The sequence below is a fragment of the Cheilinus undulatus genome, linkage group 8 (assembly GCF_018320785.1).
Source record: "Cheilinus undulatus linkage group 8, ASM1832078v1, whole genome shotgun sequence".
Taxonomy (NCBI): domain Eukaryota; kingdom Metazoa; phylum Chordata; class Actinopteri; order Labriformes; family Labridae; genus Cheilinus; species Cheilinus undulatus.
The window spans coordinates 2,406,945-2,428,628 of record NC_054872.1 but is presented as its reverse complement, the minus strand read 5'-3'; the positions used below and the strand labels follow the sequence as shown (position 1 = coordinate 2,428,628).

Below are 21,684 nucleotides of genomic sequence, written 5' to 3'. Positions count from 1 at the left end.
TAAAATAAAACATTTATTTTGACTTTTTCATATGACTGTGGCTTATAGTCAGTGTAATGAGACAATTTACAGAGTTTTTGCAGTGAATGTTTTTTTTAAAGGTTATCTTTTTGGGGTTATTTTCCTTCATTTTGATAGGACAGCTGCAGAGAGACAGGAAATAAGGGGAGAGAAAATGAAGGAAGACATGCACCAAACATATGCTCATTTAATGACAACATTCATAATGTTCATAAAGTCTCCTTCGTGTGAATGAAAGATTATTATGACAGTGTCATGTCAGTACATAAATACATGTAATTTAATACAGCAGCTAATGATAGATGCTAACTACAAACGACAGTTGTTTGATAGAAATTCACCGCCAATTTGTAAATATTGATATACTTTTGAAATCACATGTTCACATTGTTTGTTTTGTAAGCTGTAAGTAAGTGAATAAGGTGGATACCACATTATTCCTCGGGGGTCTACTGCTATAAATGTGGTTGGGACTTCCCGTAGAGTAACAATAACAGCAAAACACGATTCTTCCAAGGGATTACTAAAGTGATTTAGCGTCAACAGTGGTTGTTCTGATATAAATATTTATGATACAATAAATACTGCTTCTGTTTTGTTAACTCAAAAAAGTTAAAAGAGCTGAGTGTTTAAATAATATTTTCTGTAATGCTCAGTACCTGTTGCTTCGGTTGTGGTACTAATTACATGAAATATATGTCTTTAACAACAGTGTTTTAAACATGCTGTCCACTAAATGTATTTGGGATGTAATTCTTTCAATATTAATTTAATCATTAATTCAAAACTTGACCAAACTGAAGAGCTGACAACTTCAGTCTTAGATAATTTTATTTAATATAATTCCCACATTTCAAGAGGGATTAGTTGGTGAAATAAGGATTTCAGCAACACCACAAACTAGAAATGTTATCTGAAGGTGGTGTAACTCATTTTACAAAACGTGATTGTTTATCACTATACTGATATGACGCTAATTAGCTAAATATGCTTGTTAAAGTTATCTGAGGTAATGTCGTCATTCTATACTTTTTAGTAGAGGGCAGAAAAATGATAATATTGTCCACATTGAGGTGAAGCAGTTGAAAGTTACATATTTTAATGTCCAAATTGCTCTAAAAATCGTGTTTCACATCTCGTATTTCATGCAAAGTCCCATTTAGATAGAAGGGACCGGAAGTTGCGCCCAGATTTCTCACAAAGAGTCATGGGGGCTAGGAATAAGGTGGATAAAGATATTACTGTCAAAAATAATGCTATTTTGTTCCTCTTCTCTTGCCTTGAGTGTCTGACAGCCTCCCTGCGATCCCTGGGAACCTACTGGGGGTCAGGACACACAGTTTGAAAAGCACTGCTTTAAAGGACTCACCACTTCTCTCTCAGCATCCAGTAGGGACGTATGATCAGGCTCTCCAGAGTCACCGTTCTCTAAGAGGAGGAAGAGAAAAACAACTTTGATTCCATACAAAAACACCAGACCAAGAGTTTTAGGATGGCTGCAAGTAGCAGGATGACTGGCAGACATTTGCTGCTTACTTTACCTTTAACAGCCTCTCTGTAGACATCTGTCATAGACATCTGACATTTAAGACATCTGTCGAGAGGAAAATCAGAATTTAATCAGGTGATGGCAAATTAAAAGCTAAAAGAGATTCAAAACAAGTATTAAGTATCTGCATTATATTAATATCAGCAGATATTAGTGTTACACTGTAGAAAATGATGGGCCAACTCATCTCCTGTGCAACATATTTATTTTTGCAGAAACTGCAAAACAGGAAAATATACAGGTCAACAGGAGCACACTCGGTGCAGGGTCTGTACACTGTCTCATCACGTACTGACTAGACTTCTTCTACCGGTGCGTCAGCTACTGAGCGCCCTCTGATATAAACCTATATTACCGTATATTCAAGCAAAATTAGACATTAACAGTAGTTCTTCCAATAGAAGTGACCTTTAGGAATAAAAATAAAATGGGGGGCAACTATTTTCATGCATTCATCTCTATCATAGTGCCACATTAGCTCCAGAAGTTCATTGTAGGTTTTGGCAGATATTACATTTTCTACCAATATTAATAACCAGAGTATCAGCTGGAAATATTTCGTGCAGTTAAGCAATGCTTATTTAAGCATTTAATGTCATAAACTTTCAGTTTTTTTTAACTCTCTTAATCACTATATATTTCTTTGTGTATGAATAATGCAATGTAAATAAATGTTCTCATCTCTGCATACCTTGTTTTTATAATATAATTTGAGGCCCTCCCCAAACTGTTCCCACAAAGGTGGGAGCATGGAATTATCCAAGATCTCTTGGTATGCTGAAGCATTCAGAGTTCCTTTGACTGGAACTAAGGGGCCAAGCCCAGCTCCTGAAAAACAAGCCCACACCATAATCCCCCGTCAACCAAACTTTACACTTGGCACAATGCAGTCAGACAAGTAGCGTTCTCCTGGCAACCGCCAAACCCAGGCTCGTCTATCAGATTGCCAGATGGAGAGGCGCAATTGGTCACTCCAGACAAGGCGTCTCCACTGCTCTAGAGTCCAGTGGCAGCGTGCTTTACACCACCGCATCCCATGCTTTGTATTGCACTTGGTGATGTATGGCTTGGACGCAGCTGCTCGGCCATGGAAACCCATTCCATGAAGCTCTCTACTCACTGTTCTTCAGCTAATCTGAAGGCCACATGAAGTCTGGAGCTCTGTAGCCATTGACTCTGCAGAAAGTTGCCCACCTCTGCACACCATGCGCCTCAGCATCCGCTGACCCCGCCCCGTCATTTTACGTGGCCTACCACTTGGTGGCTGCATTGCTGTTGTTCCCAATGGCTTCCACTTTGTTATAATCCCACTGACAGTTGACTGTGGAATATTTAGGAGCCAGGAAATCTCACCACTGGACTTGTTGCACAGGTGGCATCCTATCACAGTACCACGCTGGAATTCACTGAGCTCCTGAGAGCGACCCATTCTTTCACTAATGTTTGTAGAAACAGTCTGCATGCCTAGGTGCTTGATTTCATACACCTGTGGACATGGAAGTCATCGGAACACCTGATTGCAATTATTTGAATGGGTAGGTGAATACTTTTGGCAATATACTGTATATTGGCTTGAAAAATCATTTAATTTTTTATAGGTGAGCTGCTCAAAATCTTTAACATTTTTCATGCTTTCAATCCATACAATCTCCTGTTTAACGATCATTAGTACCAAGAAGCTTTAAAAGCTGCATATATTCAAAAAGACAGCTGTTAAAGAGGGGGACTTTTGATACCACAATATTGCCAGTATTTGTAAATTGTTAGACAAATTTGTTTGCTATTTTTGATTTGAAAAAAAAAGAGAAATTACCCAAACTTGAATGCATTAAGTTTCTACTTTAAAAATAATAAAATAGTTATTGCCTAGAGAATTTTAAGGAAAAAGGAGATCAATATTAATGAAATAAATATTATTATGCTGACTGTCTTTGAGTTGAGTTACCTGTTTAAAGGGCAGTTAATAAAGGAAACACTTGAGAGAAATTGATAGAAAGACTGTCTTACTGACTTCAAAATGGGGGGAATTATTGGATACAACATTTTCACTTTAACATAGTAAACTGTTTCTCCATTATTATTCCTCCATTACTGTTGTATTATCCTGTATTGTTTCTCCAAATTACCCAAAGTCCTTGTAAAATGACTTGGCAATAAACCCAATTCAATAGCAACATACCGTTCATATTCCAACCACATAAAAAATCTCAACATTTCAGGTGGCTTCACTTAAAATAACCAAATGATATACAAATATTTATTAGCATAGCTAGCTGGCTGGTTAGCTAGCAGGCTTTTAGTTTGACAACTGAATGTTTACATCCGGGTCACTTGACACTCCTTTTCTAACGTATTTGCTACCTTAAAGTAAAATAACAAAGGGAAGACAGAAGACCAAAACAGTCAGGGTCAGTGGTCAGTGTACTCTGGCACTTGGTTTTCCTGTTTCAAACCATGACCCTGACCCCCCTGACCGGGACCATGCCCCCCTCAACAACCTCACCAACTTTAGCACTAGCATCTACAAACAGAACAATGGCCCCATTCATTCTAGACGCCCATTTAACACATTCGTACCCGACCACCTTCCCCACAGCCACACCGGCCTCCTCCACACTACACTGCACCGAGGGGACCAGCTTTAATTCCATGGCAGCGAGACAGCCTCTGAAAATCAGCTGCTCCAGCCTCAGCTAAAAGTCTCTCTCTACCACATACACAGCACAAAAACACAAGCCTAGCTAACAACAACTTAACACTAGTGCTGTTAAATGATTTAAAAAATTAATCAAGTTAATCACATCACTATTCTGATTAATCACAGCATTTTTGAGTTTTTATCATTTTTAAACATTCTTATTATAAACTGTTTATTTTCATTATTTCAACTTTATGTACAGTGCTTTGAAAGTGCTTTTTACTAAAAAATGCATCATTATTATTATTATTATTATTTTCTCTAAATTAACATTTAAAATACTACCATTTACTTGTATTTGTGTTTGAGATAAATTAGTACAAGTATGGTGTTTAAATGAAGAAATATTAAACAAACTAGAGTTTTTAAACTTATTTGTGGTTTGTCTTAATTCACTGATCAATAATGTTTTTAAACTGCAGTAGAGCCCAGCAGACAAACACATCAGGTAGAAAATAAGTTGTGTTGTAAAGTGAATGATCAGGTGTGCTGTTACCCTGAGGTAGCTGAAGTTGCTGACTGATGTCCTGTGGTCTGTCGTCAGTGTAATAAATGTAGCTCGGGCCAGCTGCTCCACTTTAGTTGCCTTTTTAGCTGTCATACAGATCACGGATTCTTGTGACAGTAGTTCTCGTAGGTGTTCTGTGGTACGGGTCATCCGAGGCGACCCGGATGATGTCTTGAAGCCCCTTGTCGACAACGATGTCGATGGAGACCCATTAGCGATCGCGTTAGTTAGCTTAGATGTTGTCGTTTTGGGGACAAATCCGGTTCTGCTGGACTATGCCGGTCTAGCTTGACGTTATTGCTTGATCCGTGTCGTTGTAAACGTCTCCGCTAATATTAGCAACATTAGCTATCATGGCTTGATCCTGTGTTGTTAGACGCGTTTTGCGTGGTCCTTCAGCCGTGAAGCAGAGCTGGGTCTGTCTCCTCACTCATCACTGCTGGCTGCGTTTGACCCGCCTTTAACCTTTCACCCCAGGAACGTAAACATCCGCGCAGTAGGACTACGGGAGGAAGTTGTGCTCAAACTTAGAAAAACATGGAACACAAAGGAATAAGCTAAAGTCAAGTTGTCAAAAAACTCACTCAAGATTTCAGATAATCCGCCGTCAGCTCTCTCGCACACTCACTCCGCCATCTCAGAGAGAGAGTGTGTGAGTGTGTGGTTCTCTCCTGTTGATTGACAATGTTAGTTATAACTGGTTCCATATCAGGACGAAGTTCGGGAAATAAAGTCATAAAGTAATCAATGAAGTTGTACACATGCTGACTGCCCCACAATTCCACAACTCTACTGGGGTATTAAATGATGAAAGGATAATACTCCTTTTTCTGTCGAAAATGCTATGTTAACACGCTGGCACAGCGGGAGGGCGCTCGTTTTTCATTCCGGAGGTCGCGAGTTCGCGGCCGCCGGGCGACCAAGTACGATTTTTTTCATTAAACTTTTTTGGAAATATTCATTTAATACCAAACCTCATTGACAAGCCAACAAAAACACTGTGTGACATTTCACTTTTAATTGTGGAAGAAATCAAAAACTCTTTATTGTCAGTGACTGAACTTTTGATTAAATTTTATAGAAGTGTCAACTCCTATTACAGACTTCAGCCACACACATTAGGCACACACATTATCTCATAATTTCGACTTTCTATCTCATAATTATGACTTTTTATCTCGTAATTTTGACTTTTTATCTTATAATTTTGACTTTTAATCTTATAATTATGACTTAGGATTCTTCCTTTTTTTTTTTTTTATTCCTAGCTTTAACATTTTAATTTTTATAAGTGGCGGAAATGGGCTTCCACAGCCTATGCAGCAGTTACAGTGACTTTTTAATCTCATAATTTCGATTTTTTATATCATAGTTCTGACTTTTAATCTCATAAATATGACTTTTAATCTCATAATTTGGACTTTATTATCTCATAATTTTGACTTTTAATCTCATAATTTTGACTTTATTATCTCATAATTATGACTTTTAATGCCATCGTTTCGATTTTTGAATCTCATAATTGAGCAATGAATATTAATGGCTTTCAGATAATTGTGAGTAGTCCGCCAGGCTACTTTGAGATTGGCAAATGCAACATGTTTTTTTCCAAAAACTTCACGGGTGCAGGGAGCACTATTAGTGCAGCCACAGCTCCGCCTCTTGGGGTAGGAATAATAAAGTGTGCAGGGCACCGATGTTGTCCACACTCGCCTAGCGGATTCAGTCTACGTGCATACCAATGGTGCACCATCGGCTCGGGCCCCGCTCCCCCTCTTCACCACCAGCGTTTTACGGGGAGTCCCCATCTGCCACCACAGGGCCCGAACACGCAACCTCTTACACCGCAGCCCGAGGGCAGTGCCGCTACACTATCTATTCACTGCAGTTTTACTTGAACTGCGGGGGTCATTTATCCTTAATTTTTTTTTTTTTTTTTTTTTTTAGCTCATTACACCCCAGCAGATGCTCGCATGCTGCACTGGCGAATCGTTTAAGATAGAATTAATAATTTGTGATGCTTTCAATTAAATGCAATTCAGTTATGAAGCTGTGACGTAACTGCTCCCTGGAATTCTACTTCCGGGTCCAAACGCCCTACCTGTTAAAGTTCCTCAGTGCTGTGTGCCAACATGTTTCAATCGATCGGAGACAAAACAACCACTCAGCTGTCATTCTACCGCTTTCCTTGCAACGAAAAATACAAGAGGAAATGGCTGCAGTTAATAAGGTACGTTATATACAGTCTATCGTTACAATTTGGAGAAAAGGTTCAGCACTAGCGTTAGCGTCCGCTCCGCTAACGTTAGCGGAGGCTAACGCTAGCTTCGGTGTAGTATTTTAACTATGGCTAAAGCTGGCTAATGTTAACGTTATGTATTGAGGCCATCTGTCTGCAGAGAGCTCTAAACTTGTCTTAATGATCTTAAAAGGTATTGTGATTCCTCTGTAGTTTAGTAAATGTCCGAGTGAACAGAAACACGTAGTGTAACGGCTCATTATTTTGGACATAAAAGCCCATTACACCGAAGAGATGTAAACAGTCAGGTTTGAGCTGAGATTACCAGACTCCATTCATAAATGGTTTGATTTATCAGGTAACGTTAAAATAACAATGTCAGTCCCAACATAAGACTCCGTTTGACTCAGTTATTAAGACTTTTCAGTTCGGCTGATGATAAATTCCTCGACATTAACGCGTGATGGCAAACGAGCTTTGTTTGGAGTGAAGGGGTCCTGTATATGAACTAGTCATATATTTCTTTGATATTGTTAACATGTTAAGTGACTGACAACTAGGGCTGAAAGGATTCCTGGAATTATCCGAGGGAAGAGAAGTCGATGCAGTGATGTTTACAGGCACTCGTCCTGCGTTTTTCCGCATCCGCTGGCTGCGGCTTCATGGCAGATACGGCACTACGCCTGCACCTGTAAACCTACGCAGATCTCTGAGTTTATGCCCTGCCTGCATGACTCGCTGCACTCGTTGTGTGTCTGCAGATTTCAGGGAATTTCATAAACTTCTCTGATTGACCCGACAGTTTTACAGAACACCGTCAGGCTTCAGGATTCAAGTCCTGTTTTGGTGCCCCCCCACACACACTCTTGAATTCTAAATTCTCTCAAATTCAGCGCACTGATGTCTTGATTGCAGCGTATTTTTCAAAATATTTAGCATCCCTTATGATTTGATAAGACTTATAATGATAATGAATTGACACCAATTAAATAGAAACACCTTATTGCCACAGACAATGACAGAGACTAAGTAGGTCAAAGTTCATCATCATACAGTCAGGAATCAACATACAAGCAGCTTTGTCCCTTAAAATGTATTCTCCATGTCAGTGGATGGTCTTAAAAAGTCATATATTTATTTTATGGTGGATGAAATCACAAAAAATGTGCAAAAATTGAAAGTGAACCCCCTTTTGAAAAACAGACCATATTCCTGTAATCTAAAGGTTCAGCTTTCAGACATCATCAGACCGCTGTGTGAATAATGGAGCTTTATTCTTGCTATAATGTGAAATATTACATTCATGCATAAATAGAGGATTTTAAAATGATCAAGTGTCCCTTTACTTTAATGACAACTTGGAGAATAGAAATAAACTACAATGAAAGAAATAAAGTGTTAGCACCAAACAATTCCTGGTAAAGGATCCTTAAAACCCTAAATATGGCTTAATCTAATGTCATTATTTAACTTCCTTTCCTTGTGACTTTAAGAAATGTAAACTGTTATCAGAACTTTAATTGCACTTTGTAATATATATATATATATTTAGAGAACCTGTTAATACCAATTTTTAATATAGAAGTAGTTGATTTAAGGGACTCAGCTTCTTTTCTCATTTGTCTAGTACTACTTCTCTTGAAAAAAGCAAAAGTGACAGATGAAAAAAATGCAATATTTCTTATTAGAGTACTGGATTAATGGTCAGAAGAATGGATAGGATACTGGACTACAAAAAGAATCTATTACTGCAGCCCTACTGACAACAAACGAATAAAGTCTCAAACTGTTTTCTCTCTGTGTCATTTAGCTACAGGTGTCCTGCACCATATCTGCAATAAGGGACTGGACTGGTGCAGGGAACAGGTGAACAGGATCTCAAGGTAATAACATTTAACAGTCATTTCATTTTTTGTATATATTTATGTGTTAATTGTTGTGTAGGATTTTAAAATGAGACACATTTGTGATTAACCATGAACTCAGTGATTGTTTAACCATTTAGTTGGTGAAATTGAACTCAGTTTGTTTGGTCTACTACACTGCAGAATAAATGAGCTGCTGATTAAAATAATTGATATGTAACTTTGTACAGCAAGGAGAAGGCCTCATTCATTACCCTTAGTTGATGGAGTAAAATCTGTATGATTTAAAAAATATATATTTGATCACTTCCTCCCAGGTTTCTGTCATCAGGATGTTAACAGAGGAGGACAAGCTGTGGCAGCAGTCTTACCTATCCTACCAGAGTTTAAGTCACAAGCCGCATCCCCGCTTATAGATCGGTCTCAGATCCTACGGATTCGCTCTAACCCGAAGTAGTTTCCGATCCGCCATCTTGCTGGCCGTGCCAAAGCCACTACAGGGGGTTAAGATTCAAGCCATAAGACCGAGGACTGAGATTTGAAGACCGATGAGCAACGACACATGAGAGCAGGCTTCCTGGAACTCTTTTTACTCAGAGGCACGCCCCCTTATTGGATATCACTCTCTGATTGGACGCTGCTACACAGTGGATGTCAGTGAAACTTCACAGCACCAGCAGAGGTAAATAATGGAGGAGAAACTGAGTTTATAACAGACGGTAAACGGACTCAATGGACTGTAAACAGAATATAAACATCAGAAGTTTTAAAAGGCTCAATAACTGATGGACTGGGATTTTTAAAAAGTGTTTGAAATAAGCATTTACAGTGAAATATTGAGAATAAATTTAATAAAATCAATAACAAAGAGTGAATCAGTGGAATTTAGTATTTGATTAGTTTTCTGATTCACCTTCAAGCATCAAACATGTCAAAGGTCATAAAATCTAAAGATTCAGATATAAATCTTCCCTTTCCCCCCAAACACCAACATCACTGAGACATTCTTTTCTACATTCAGTCCGTTATAGCCTTAATTTAGTCAAAAGATAGTCGTAGAAAAGTGAGCCATGTTTTGTCCGTCTAATTTAGTCCAAATTTAGCCCAATAGCAGTCGTTAAAAATGACAATATTACAGCGACGTCTTTATAGAGAGGTCTTTTCAACGACCTGAAAATAACTGCATTTCACCATTCACTTTACTATTAAATCTAGACGTTGTTTAGACAGAGTGGAGACTTTTTTTTTTTTTTTTTTTTTTACATCTTTACAACTATTATTTGCTGGGTGTTATAGTCTATTTAGTAATTTCTGTTTATTAGATTATGAAGAGAATTAAAGTCAGACAGCGGCAGTCTGTCTGATTTTAAGAAGAAACGCGTTTAAATCATAGCGGTATTAATAAAGTTTCTATCAGTCTGATAGTGAGCGTCAGGTTTGATTATAGCCTTCACACTGGATAATTAGGATAATAAATAATTTTGTAATATAGCATTTGTAGGTAGAAAGAGTCTGCATGTTTTGGATATCAAAAAATAGGTTATAACGACGTTAAAAAACATCTCCACTCTGTCTAAACAACGTCTAGATTTAATAGAAAAGTGAACGGTGAAAAGATGTAATTTCAGGTCGTTGAAATGACGTCTCTGTAAAGACGTCGCTGTATGGTCATATTTTAACGACTATTATTGGGCTAAATTTGGTCTAAATCAGGTGGACAGAATAATTTAATAATTTTCTACGACTGTCTTTTGTCTAAATTCAGGGTTATGACAGACCGAATGTAGAAAAAAACATCTAAATGATGTCTGTGTTTGGGGGGGAAAGGGAAGGTTTATATCTGATTCTGTTGATTTTATGAGCTTTCAACATGTTTGATGTTTGAGGGTGAATCAGAAATCAAATCAAATATTAAACTCTTCTGATTCACTCTTTATTATTTATTTTATTAAATTTATTCTCAATATTTGACTATAAATGCTTATTTCAAACACTTTTTAAAATCCCAGCCCATCAGTTATTGAGCCTTTTAAAACTCTTGATGTTTGTTGCAGGTTTCTCTTCATGCAGGTGTTTTCTGATCCCACACTGAGACAAAACTCTGTAAATGTGGATATTTGTTTTGAATAAATACAGTACAAGTTATGCAGACACAGCTGTTTATGCCTCCTGACAGCTGATTGATGATCAGCTGATTGATGATCAGCGCACCGTTGTCATAAATTGACGTCGCTTCAAGTGACGCTGCAGAGGGAAGGACGTCCCATGGACCGTTAATCATCAGTCTTATGGCTTCAGTCTTCCACGTTGATTCCTCGGTCTCTTCATGAGTCTCTGGTGGGCGGGACTAAGACTCAAGGAAAAGACTCACGCCAGAGACACAAGCCTTATAACTAGAGATGTGAGACGCACCCACAGTCTCCTCTAAACCAGTTGGCAAGAACCACGGTGGAAACCAAATCTGCAGGTTGGTCATCATGACCTGTACTCCATCAGAGGAGGGTCTCCCTACCATCATCATACCTCTCCAGTGTCTGAGATTCCTCTGAGCACAGCGAACTGAAGGTATGTTTGAAATGGTTTTATTATACTTTTAAATAGAGAAGCTTATTTAATCAGATTAAAAACTATCTACTGTTGTTTACTTCACACATTCTATATAATGTGTTCAGATGAAGTTTGAATTTTTAGAGGTTGAAGTTTTTTCTTGTTTTTTTATTCTTCTACTCCCAGCATTAAAGCTTAGGGAGTAGAAGATGAGCTGTAAGGGAAGTGACTTTTTGAATTTTGATTTCTGTTTTTCTCTGTCTTTGTCAGTCTTGTCACCTGCTGACAGCGAGGCCTCCTGACTGTCCAAGACTAACTGTCTGAGGTATGCATACCTTTGTTTTTAATTTGATGTGAAGCACTGGAATTATTGAGACTATATTTAAGACATGTGTCCACAACATGTATATTTGTCTGTGTGTAAACTTAAGAATATGATTATTTTTTCAGGTGAAGTTCCTCCAGCAGCTCTTTGGATGTTGGGTATAGATGGTCAGGTGGTTTTGCCTCCACATCCCCACTTGCAGCGTGACTTGCAGCTTTCTCCTCAAGCTTCTACATCTTCAGCCTGGGGTATCAGGAGCAAGCTCTGATCACGCTGGAGTTGAACAAGGTAACTTTCTGACAGAGGTAGAATTTTTTTTTTTTTTTTCAGAGTTTATTTTCACAGGTAATGAATAACAACATTTTTGAAATAATTTGTCTTTATTTCTGTTCATGTGATTTCAGACCTTTAGTGTGAATCAGCCCCACCTGTGTCAGGCACCAAGACATCAGACCTCATCAGCCAAAAAAGGAGGAAGGTCCATGAGAGGGGGAAACATCAGTCAAACCTCAGCTATCCTGTCTTAAGACTATGAATGGACTCTAAGGACTGTGCGTGAGTCGTATCCAAATAAGTGGACTCTTGTGTACGTGGTTGGTTGTTGTGCTTTTACATCTTTTACCTATATCTTTAGCTGTAGGTCCTTTATTTCTGATCATGTTTTGTATTCATATTTGTGGTCTGTGTCACTCATAACTACTAAATGTTGTGTAAAAGTAGATTTATTTAGCTAGCAGCCACTCACAGGCTCTAATTATTATCCTGTATCCAATACCTGGAAAAGACAGCTACTGATTTACTGGAGGTGAGAATTTTCCTCACTGTAGTTAAAAAAAAAAAAGAAAAGTTGGACACGGGCTGGCCAGACTTAACTTAAGTTACAGGTATGAGCAGCATTAGTGCCAATCCAGATTTTTATTTCACTCATGGTGTTTGTCAGTTTATCCATAATTCTCCTGACAGTGAATTACTGGAGTTCATAACATTAATAGAGTAACATTGTATTGCATTGTTCTATGAAGATATCAGACTGAGCCTTAAAGCCAGTTTAATGTCCCTTTTAAGAATGTTGGGCTTTGTTTTAACTCAGACTACTATGATTAATTTTAAATGTGCTGGTTAAAATTATGTTTAATATCGAAACATGTTTGTAATGAATGGATCCTATTTTTAAAGCTGTTGCAAGTCATGTTTGACAAATTTTAACATGTAATGAAAACTATGAAGTTTTAATAAATGTCTTGTGTTTATTGCAGCTTTGACTCTGTTTTTATTTTACAGGTAAAGTGACTTTAGAATGCAGTGTTGATGTAATTAGGATTTGAAGTTCTGACTGATTAGATTTTGGGACTGATCTGGATCACTGTCTGGATACAGGAATTTTTTCAAGGATTCTGTACTGTTGGGAGATAGGTCTGCACTGTTGCCACTTTACACCAGGAGATGGCGGACATGAGTAACTTTTTCAAAGTTTTGGAGTGTGTAGACTTTGAGACCATGGGTGCTTCTGCCATGACAGTCCACATGTAGCAAAGCTAATGCTTTGCCTCACTGTGTCTCCACCCCACCGGGGAGGGAGTAATCTGTATCACCGTCTAATCCAGGAATGTTTTTAATGGATTTTTCACTATTGGGAGAAAGGGCTGTTGGTGGAGGTCTGCGCTCTCTGAGTGCTTTTCTAGTTAAGAATTATTTCTAGTATCTACAAGTCAGTGTGTGTTGATAGAGTATCTGCCAGATGTGCAGAGGGTGCAAGGATGCTGACTAGACATGATCAGAAGAATCAGACATGCAAGGATGTGGGCAGATATCCATGAGGAGGATAAGATCATTGAAGAGAATTGATGATTGATTGGTGCAAATGTGCATATGAGGAGAGGCTTTAGCACAGATCTGAGATATTGAAGTGTTCACTAGTAATGCCTTCTATGTCCTACTGCTCAGAAATTCAGGGAAATACATAGAAAACAAATGGAGACTCTTGAATGAAACTGCAGTTTAACAATGTAAAGGAATCCTGTATTTACACAGCAGCTGTAGACCTCAGACCTTTACCATCAAAGACCAGTCCCATCGCTTTCTCCTCCACCATGGTCAAAGCTGCTATCGTAAGTCCCTCCCCTTCTTGATTCTGATTGGCCAGTGATGGAGACGTGACCTTGATGAGCTCAGTGCTGTTCTAGAAGTGAAAGTGTTTTAATGTGAGAACGCTGAAAACACTGAACTCTGTTGGTTTTGTATTAAAAATGAATCCTGACAGTGTGAAAAACAGCAGCTGTGGACACAGGCTCCTTAAGTTTGTTAAATGAGTGCTTTTATTTCTGAAGCCTCTCCAAAGGCAGAGGAAATCACAAACTACTGCTGTTCTATTTCAAACAGTAAATACGTCACTAAACGCTCTCTGACATCATGATGCCTTCAAGGACTCTGTTTGCCTTTAAGCTTCAAGTCAGCAACATCTGAAGAGGAGAGCTGAGAGAGAGCGTGCTACTTTACAGGATTACTGTGATGTGAGCAGGACTGAAGTCCCTGCTGCTCTTCTTACTGGATGTTCTGATCACTGATAATAACTCATGAAGTCCCTCACAGTGTGGAATCTCTCTCTCTCTCTTTTATACCCTCAGATTGTGGTAAAGTGATTAAAGAGAGGATCCTGATTGTCCTGCTGGTCAGAGAGGAGGAAGCAGCAGCAGCAGCTTGTGTGTGGTGAGTCTGTAACTGGGCCGTGTTACTGGGAGACTGACAGACCAATCCCAACCAGTGGAGATGAGACTGCTCTGAGATCAGCTCCACTGTGGACCTCCCTCATGTTTCTATTCTAACACAGATTCTCAGCGTAAACTGCTTTAGGACTAAATGACTGAAGATGAACGCCTCCATTTGGATACAGATGTTGAGCTTTCTGTCACAGCGCCCCCCTGTGGAAATACATGAACCAGGGTTAGCTCAACTTTGGTAGAGGCTAGCTTTGGCACACCACAATCTCCCAGTACCAAGAGAAACATTTTCTGATCCCTGATCTTTAACAAATAGCTCATTACCAAAATAAATGGGACAGCCATATTTCCCCAGTGTTAAATCTCTGCTTTGATTTTTACCTTTCACTGATTTTATTCATACTATTGATCAGTGGATTTTAGTGTTTATTTGCTGTATTATGTGTGTTTCTTTTATCAGCTCATTTGTAAATATCTGATTGCTTTTATTCTGATTTGACTGTTATTTTCTGTCTGTCCGTTCTTTGTGAAGTACTTTATTTTGGAAAAGGAAAAGAGGTGGACAGATATTGTTCCCTCTGGGCGAATACGGTTACAGTTAATTAGTTAATGAGAGCAATAACTGATATTTGGAGCTGATATGTATTCAAAGTAAGGATGAGCCGTTGGTTTCAATGATTTAAATGTTAGATTTACAACAGGTAAGGGACATAAACCTGTCCATTTTCTAACCCTGGCCTCCAAAGCTAAAAATAAACTCTATTTCTGACATGTGCTGTTGTCTGTAAAGGAGATCTATGAGGAACAGAACATTTGGCACAAAAGCAGGAGAGAGCAGCAGAGGGAGAGGCAGAAAAACAAGCCTAAGTCAGAGAAGCTAACTGCTAAGCTAAGCTAACAGTTCAGCAGATGGCGCTAAAGAGCCAGAGTGCTTGATGATGACCTGCAGACATCTTAATAATGAAAATGTCAAATCTGGACCCTGATAATCAGCCAGGACCATCATGGATCCACCTCTAGTCTGGAGGCTTTTACACAAAGAAAGCTGAGTTGAGTTGTTGTGATATTTGATGGTGTGGAAACAGCTGAATAATGCTGACTCACTCTTTTATTTTCATGAGTCATGTCAGCGTAACAAAGGATCCATTAGAAGATCCAATCATCTGTCATTTTAACCAATCATTTTGATGTTTACTACAGTTTGATGTTTGAGCCTTCTCTTTTCTGATTCTGGGATTATAAACTGAAATCAAGTCCATCAGTGGAGTTTGATTCTTGATCAAATTCATGTTTAGGGGCGTCCTGTTCCTGCTATCACTGCTTTCTGCCAGCAGATGTCACCATTTCCAACGTTTTCTCCCAGACTGATGGATCTGAATACATTCTTTATCTGTGAGCAGGAAACCAACTTTGAAATCCTCACAGAGAGAATTAATGTCAACTCTCACATTAGTTCTGAGATTTCTGAATGTCATCTTCAAGTCTGTTTATTTTTTCTGTTTTTAAACTACTGCCCCCTACTGGACAGGAGAGTGGAGCACTGCAGAGTCAGATAAAATGATGAATAATCTGTTTGCTCTGAGAACATTGAGTCAGATTTGTGATGAGTTAAAGTTTTAAAGAAGCTGAGCTTTACTCGGCTCTGTCTGCTGTGTTCATCTTCATTTTAGAGGGTAAACCCAGAGAGGGATTTTCTGTTTCAAAGACGCTCACAACAAGTTTAAAAGGCAGAGTTTTTCTTAGGAACTTCCAGTTTGGTTCCATGATTGATTATTGATTTATCTGTGATATTACTGCTAATCTGGTAGACACAATCCAACAATCGACCCTCTAAAAACGTCCACTTTGAACGTCTTTTCAACACAAATCCTCACTGGGAATCTTTCTGTCAGAGGGACCGTCCCAATTATTTTGTCACAAGTCTTTGTGTTTATATTTCAGAGAATGACATGTTTGTGTAGAGGGGATTCATGTGAGCAGAGATTTCAGAGAAAAGCTGTTAAAAATCTCCTTTCATCCATTCAGCTCTAACATGAAGACGTTTTTAACATTCAAAGATCAAACTTTGTTTTGTGTCCCGTTGATGTTCTCCTGATATTTTATCAGGATTAAAATGGTTGAAATGTGTTCTCAGATGTTTGGAGCTGATTTGAACGTGTTTTGAACCAAATGTTGTTGTTGAAATCACGGCTAGTGCTCTCTGGGTATGTACCCCACCACATCAGTTCAACAGATGATCTCCATGTTACTGTGAGATCAGATTAACCCAGGGTTTAACAGAGGCTGCTCTTTCATTTCTACTCTTGCTGTAAACATAAACACACTTCTACAGTCATGGACAAAATTATTGGCACCCCTAGAACTTTTCAAAAAATACACCATTTCTCCCGGAAATTGTTGCAATTACAAATGTTTTTGGTGTACACACGTTTATTTCCTTTATGTGCATTGGAAGAACACAAAAAAGCCAAAATTGACATAATTTTACACAAAACTAAAAAAAATGGGCCGGACAAAATTATTGGCACCCTCAACTCAAAATTTGGTTGCACACCCTTAATAAAAAAAAATCACTGAAACCAATCTCTTCCTATAACCATCAACAAGCTTCTTACACCTCTCAGCTGGAATTTTGGACCACTCATCTTTTGCAAACTGCTCCAGGTCTCTCAGATTTGAAGGGTGCCTTCTTCCAACAGCAATTCTGAGATCTCTCCATAGGTGTTCAATGGAATATACAGTGCTTAACAAATCTATTAGACCACCTGTCATATTTGTCTCAGAGACCATCCAGCATCATGAAGTGCTTTAATGTGGATTCTTTCATTTTCAGTCAGCTCTCCACGTTTTACCATTTTGAACAGGAATGAGGAATTTCAAACTGAATTCACCTTTTTAGACCCAAATTTGAGCCGGCTCACTGGGCTTCTCTGAGTCAGAAATGAATCAAGCATAACCTTCAACCACTAAAACTCACTTTTCTATTCAGGAATGCAAGTAAATAACTATAATTTGACATATTAATCAAGAAATAATAATGTGCTTTACTGTTTTTTCAGTTTTTTTGTAAATCAATAAACTTGAAAATTAATGGATAACAATAATAATTATATTTTAGCATTAAAAATTTAATTTGGGTTAAAGAGCTTCTACATATTGGTGTATTAACCATTGCAGAAACATCAAAAATGATTTTGGTAATTACCAATGCTGTTAATTTAGGGCAGCTGTGGCAGAAACCTTACTTTGGTTAGGGTTAGGGTGGTCTAATACATTTGTTAAGCACTGTATATCCAGGCTTTAGGCTGTATTTGGGCATTTGCTTTCAAATAATAATTTTTCAAATAATTTACAGACAGTATGAACATGTTCTCTCAGAACCATACAAAGAAACCTGCGTGTTCATTTTGGCTTAAAGCATCCAAACATTGGACAATCAGAATAAGACATTGTCATGAGAGAAATTTGCTAACTACCCAATAAAATCACCTCTTCTGCTTCAGCCTATTTTTAATTTCATCCTGCTCTCTGAAATGGGCCTCTACTCAGTGACATTGAACATTTGAGCGTGCATGAATAACCTCAATAAGTGTTCCTACATTAAACAGACCTGACGTTGGACCTAGCTAACGTTACATGCAAATTCAGGAAAGTGCTGCTTGCGTTTTTCAACCAGATTTGTATCAGCATCACAACTGCATACATGCACTTCATAGATTGTTGCCATCTTTTCATAGATAGTCTATTTACCTTGTTTGCTCCGTGTGGTCAGCTGTGCCCAATGCTCCGTCAGTTTTCACTGTTCCTCAGGCCACTTCCAATAAAAAAGTGACTTCAGGGTAAAGAATGGGGGGAAGTTAATTAGCATTAACTCGCATAAAAAGTCTGGTGTACCATAACTTTTCTATGCATTGAAGGCTGCCAGCTGGGGTGGCAAGGGTGTTCTCACCCTGGTAGATCCGCCCCTGTTCTGAGCAAAGATAGAGGAAAAAATATTTTGGATTTCAATAGAGTCCTCACACCCTTGGTGCTTGAGCCTTGATAAGTAAAAATATCCCAACTGCAGCAGCACAGTGATATTAACGGTATGTACAAGATAACAATACAGTGTAGTCAAAGAAACCCTAATTTGGTTAGTTTTAGAGGGAAATGTGTTTGTTAAAAGGGATCCTGGTTCAAAATCTTCATAGACTACATCCTCAGAAATGAATCAGACAGAATATGTGATGTGAGTTTTTTCTTACCTACAATAACAGCAATAGCTGTGGTTGAGGTGAAGTACACTGATACATAGCTGGAGATATTTTTGAAGATATAGAGCTGGGCCTATTAAGTGCTATGGAAAATAAAAAGCATGGACTTAAGTTTAAAGACTGAAGGGTCAAGTACCAGTGTTACACTGTTGAATTTTAGGATTAATCCTTTGTTCTTATTTTGACTCAGTCAACTAGACATTGCATATAATGATCAATAATCAATTTCTTTACCTTTGCTTAGTTTTTATAACCTGACACGCCAGATGGCTTTGTTTTACACATCCATTGGGTAAACCTTCAATATGAAGCATTTGGGAAAGGGCAGAGACTTTGGAAAAAACTCAGAGGGTGATTGGATGAACGTTCTGTCCGTCAAATCTTTACGAGCCAATCAGAGCAACAAAACACGTTACGTAGCTGCAACCGAGGTGCGTGTGCGCAGCTACTGAGAAATAAACTCCATATAAAACAGCATAAAGTGAACCATGGTGACTGTAGACATGTCAGTACTCGACTTTTGTCGTTTTTGAAAAGAAAAGAACTCACTGCTGGTCTTTGTTCTTCTTTTAACGAAGAAATGTCAAGTTCTTAAAAACTGGCACTTTAGCAGCATACACGCTAATCTCTCCCACAATAATTGCACCGGCCTCTTGTTGCTGCTTGCTTACGTCACGACTCCACTGAGCCTGAAAGTACTGCCCCTCATCGCTGATTGGTCCTCTCACTTTCTAACCAGGCCCAAACGGTTCAGACGGGAGCTTTGCAAGATGGATTCACCTGTGAGTAACACGGAAACGGGGTCACTCTGATGACCACAACCTCATGATTAATAAACTGTCTATCTGTATATCTGTCAACCCTTAAACTTTATAAAACATTTCATCCTTGTCATTGTTAATAAAGGCTGGTCTAGACCCCTCCTCTTTCATTGTGAAGCCATTCTGCTGTGACTCCTGTGGAATGTGTTATCTAATGAATAGACAAGAGTGTCAAGGTTCAGGATGATGACACAGGTTCAGGTCTCAGGGAACAGCTGTAGAGGTGTGATGCTGTCAGGAACAGAAGCAGGGTTAGAGTATTGTCTAAGTCTGTTCATATATACTGATGAAGCTGATTCCTCTTCTGATGACTTCTATCTTCCAAATTTTTTAAAGAAAATACTGCCGATGTTCCTCTGTCTCAGATAGATAGCAAAGACAGAAATGTTGATCCAGTTATAAAAGCAGACTCTCTCAGGAGAGGCTGGCCCGGTCTGGATCAGGAAGGAAAGAAGGGGACGAATGTCTGAGAAGGTCCTGCCTAAACCACTTCATTATTCTACCTTTACCCAGGATGGCAAAGAGGAATCAGTAAAACTAAAATAAGGCCTGTCATTTAGTGTTGATCCATAACAGCGTGTCTAGATCTGGTATAACGCTCTGTCTCTGAATGATTGATACCAGCTCACAGACATGCAGAAAGAAAAATAAACAAGGTTCCAAACTAAATCTTTAACTTAATAAAAGATTATATGGAAGGAAACTAAATAAAGAAGAAACATCAGGAGGAAGTTCAACAGTCTGCAGACAAAATGAAAAAAAAGAGAAGAAATCAGACAGGGGCATATAGTGGTATTTGGCTCCCCCTAGTGGCCAACATTAGAGGAAGCACTGGGCCTGGCTGTTCAAAGTTTAATCCAGAGTAAGACGATCTGGATTAAAGATGATTTGGGTTGTCCCTCTTTATATCAAACACAAAAACTGGACTGGATCATCCTGACCTGAGGCATACTGCTGTGGTTTCATGTAGGTCCTCATGCCTCTCACCGATCTAACACCATGGCTCTGTGGTTTTCATGTAGGTCCTCACATCTGTGACTCACTGATCTGATCATAAACAACAGAGAGAATTTTTCAGACATTTACCTTCCTGTGAATCTATTTTAGTCCTCCGTGACTGAGTAAAGTTCTGAACTATTTAACTTTATAAACCTGGAGAACTGAAAACAAAATACTTTATATTACATCATCATCCATCAGAATGTCTGCAGATTAAAATAGCCTAATCTGATTTGTGCTTCGTGTTGCTGGAGGCTGAGAGCTCAGAGAAAGGAGCTCATCCAGAGATCTAAAATATAAGAATTATAACTGATATGTTTGGAATTGAGCTATTCAGACCATAAATATTAAATATAAGAATTATACTTTTGTGTTAAAGACTACCAGACATTTCAGACTTCCTTCAGCTGGCCTCCTGTTATCACACTTTTACATCCCTGTTTTATAAGCTGACCAGATTTTTAACCCCATTGTTAAAAACTTTGATAATACTGTAATTTCAAGCAGTGGTTCTCAAATGATGTGCCGAGGCACACTGGTGTACTTTGGGAATTCGTCTGACTTTACATTAGTACTACAACTGTGCAAAACTTAAGACACTATAACCAATTTCCTTACTGTATGCAAGCGTTACACGTTGCATTGCATCATGCAGCATTGCATGCCCACTGTCCATCTGTTATCTGTTAAATATGCAAATGTAATCTGAGGTATGGTGCCTCTAACGGCTGTGAGCCACATAGTTTTGTCTCCATGTTAGCACAAGTCAGATCTTAACATTTCATAAGTGGTTATGAAGAATATCCATGCTTTACACTCCACTTTGTAAAACAAGCTATCAAGTTTAGGGAGTGAGAAAAGTGGAAGAAAATTAAGAATATCCTCTGGTGGGACACTCCTGGTTCCTTGTCATCCTCTGTGCAACCTCTTCCCTTGTTACTTGTCCATCTTAATAGGAGCGACAGAGAGAAGATAGGAACAGGGTGACTGGGGATAAACCTGGGGAGCTGCAGTGCATCACTTGCAGAGTGTCAGGATGCTACAAAAGGAAACTCTGTAATCAAACTGATGTTGTAGCTGGCGCTCGCTCACATTGCATGCAGTTGGGACATGTTGCTACACATGCTAAAAAGGCTTTTTGC

General features: G+C 38.7%; 1 protein-coding gene and 1 long non-coding RNA gene across 5 annotated transcripts in view; both read left to right on the top strand.

The window, feature by feature from the left end:
* Positions 1-14,806, top strand: part of LOC121513254 (NLR family CARD domain-containing protein 3-like) — a 945,231-nt gene extending 930,425 nt beyond the window's left edge. For all 4 annotated transcript variants that reach the window (XR_005992189.1, XM_041792867.1, XM_041792866.1 and 1 more), the window contains exon 8: positions 14,377-14,806. Coding sequence is in view for 3 of the 4 variants with exons in the window: in XM_041792867.1 (XP_041648801.1) it covers positions 14,377-14,386 (10 nt within the window). In the remaining variant the exon portion in view is untranslated. The remainder of the gene's footprint in view (positions 1-14,376) is intronic.
* LOC121513270 lies at positions 11,352-12,339 on the top strand. The gene is made up of 4 exons (XR_005992190.1): positions 11,352-11,445; positions 11,698-11,752; positions 11,878-12,040; positions 12,157-12,339. It is a non-coding gene; the product is annotated as an uncharacterized LOC121513270 (long non-coding RNA).
* Positions 14,807-21,684: the final 6,878 nt, after the last annotated feature.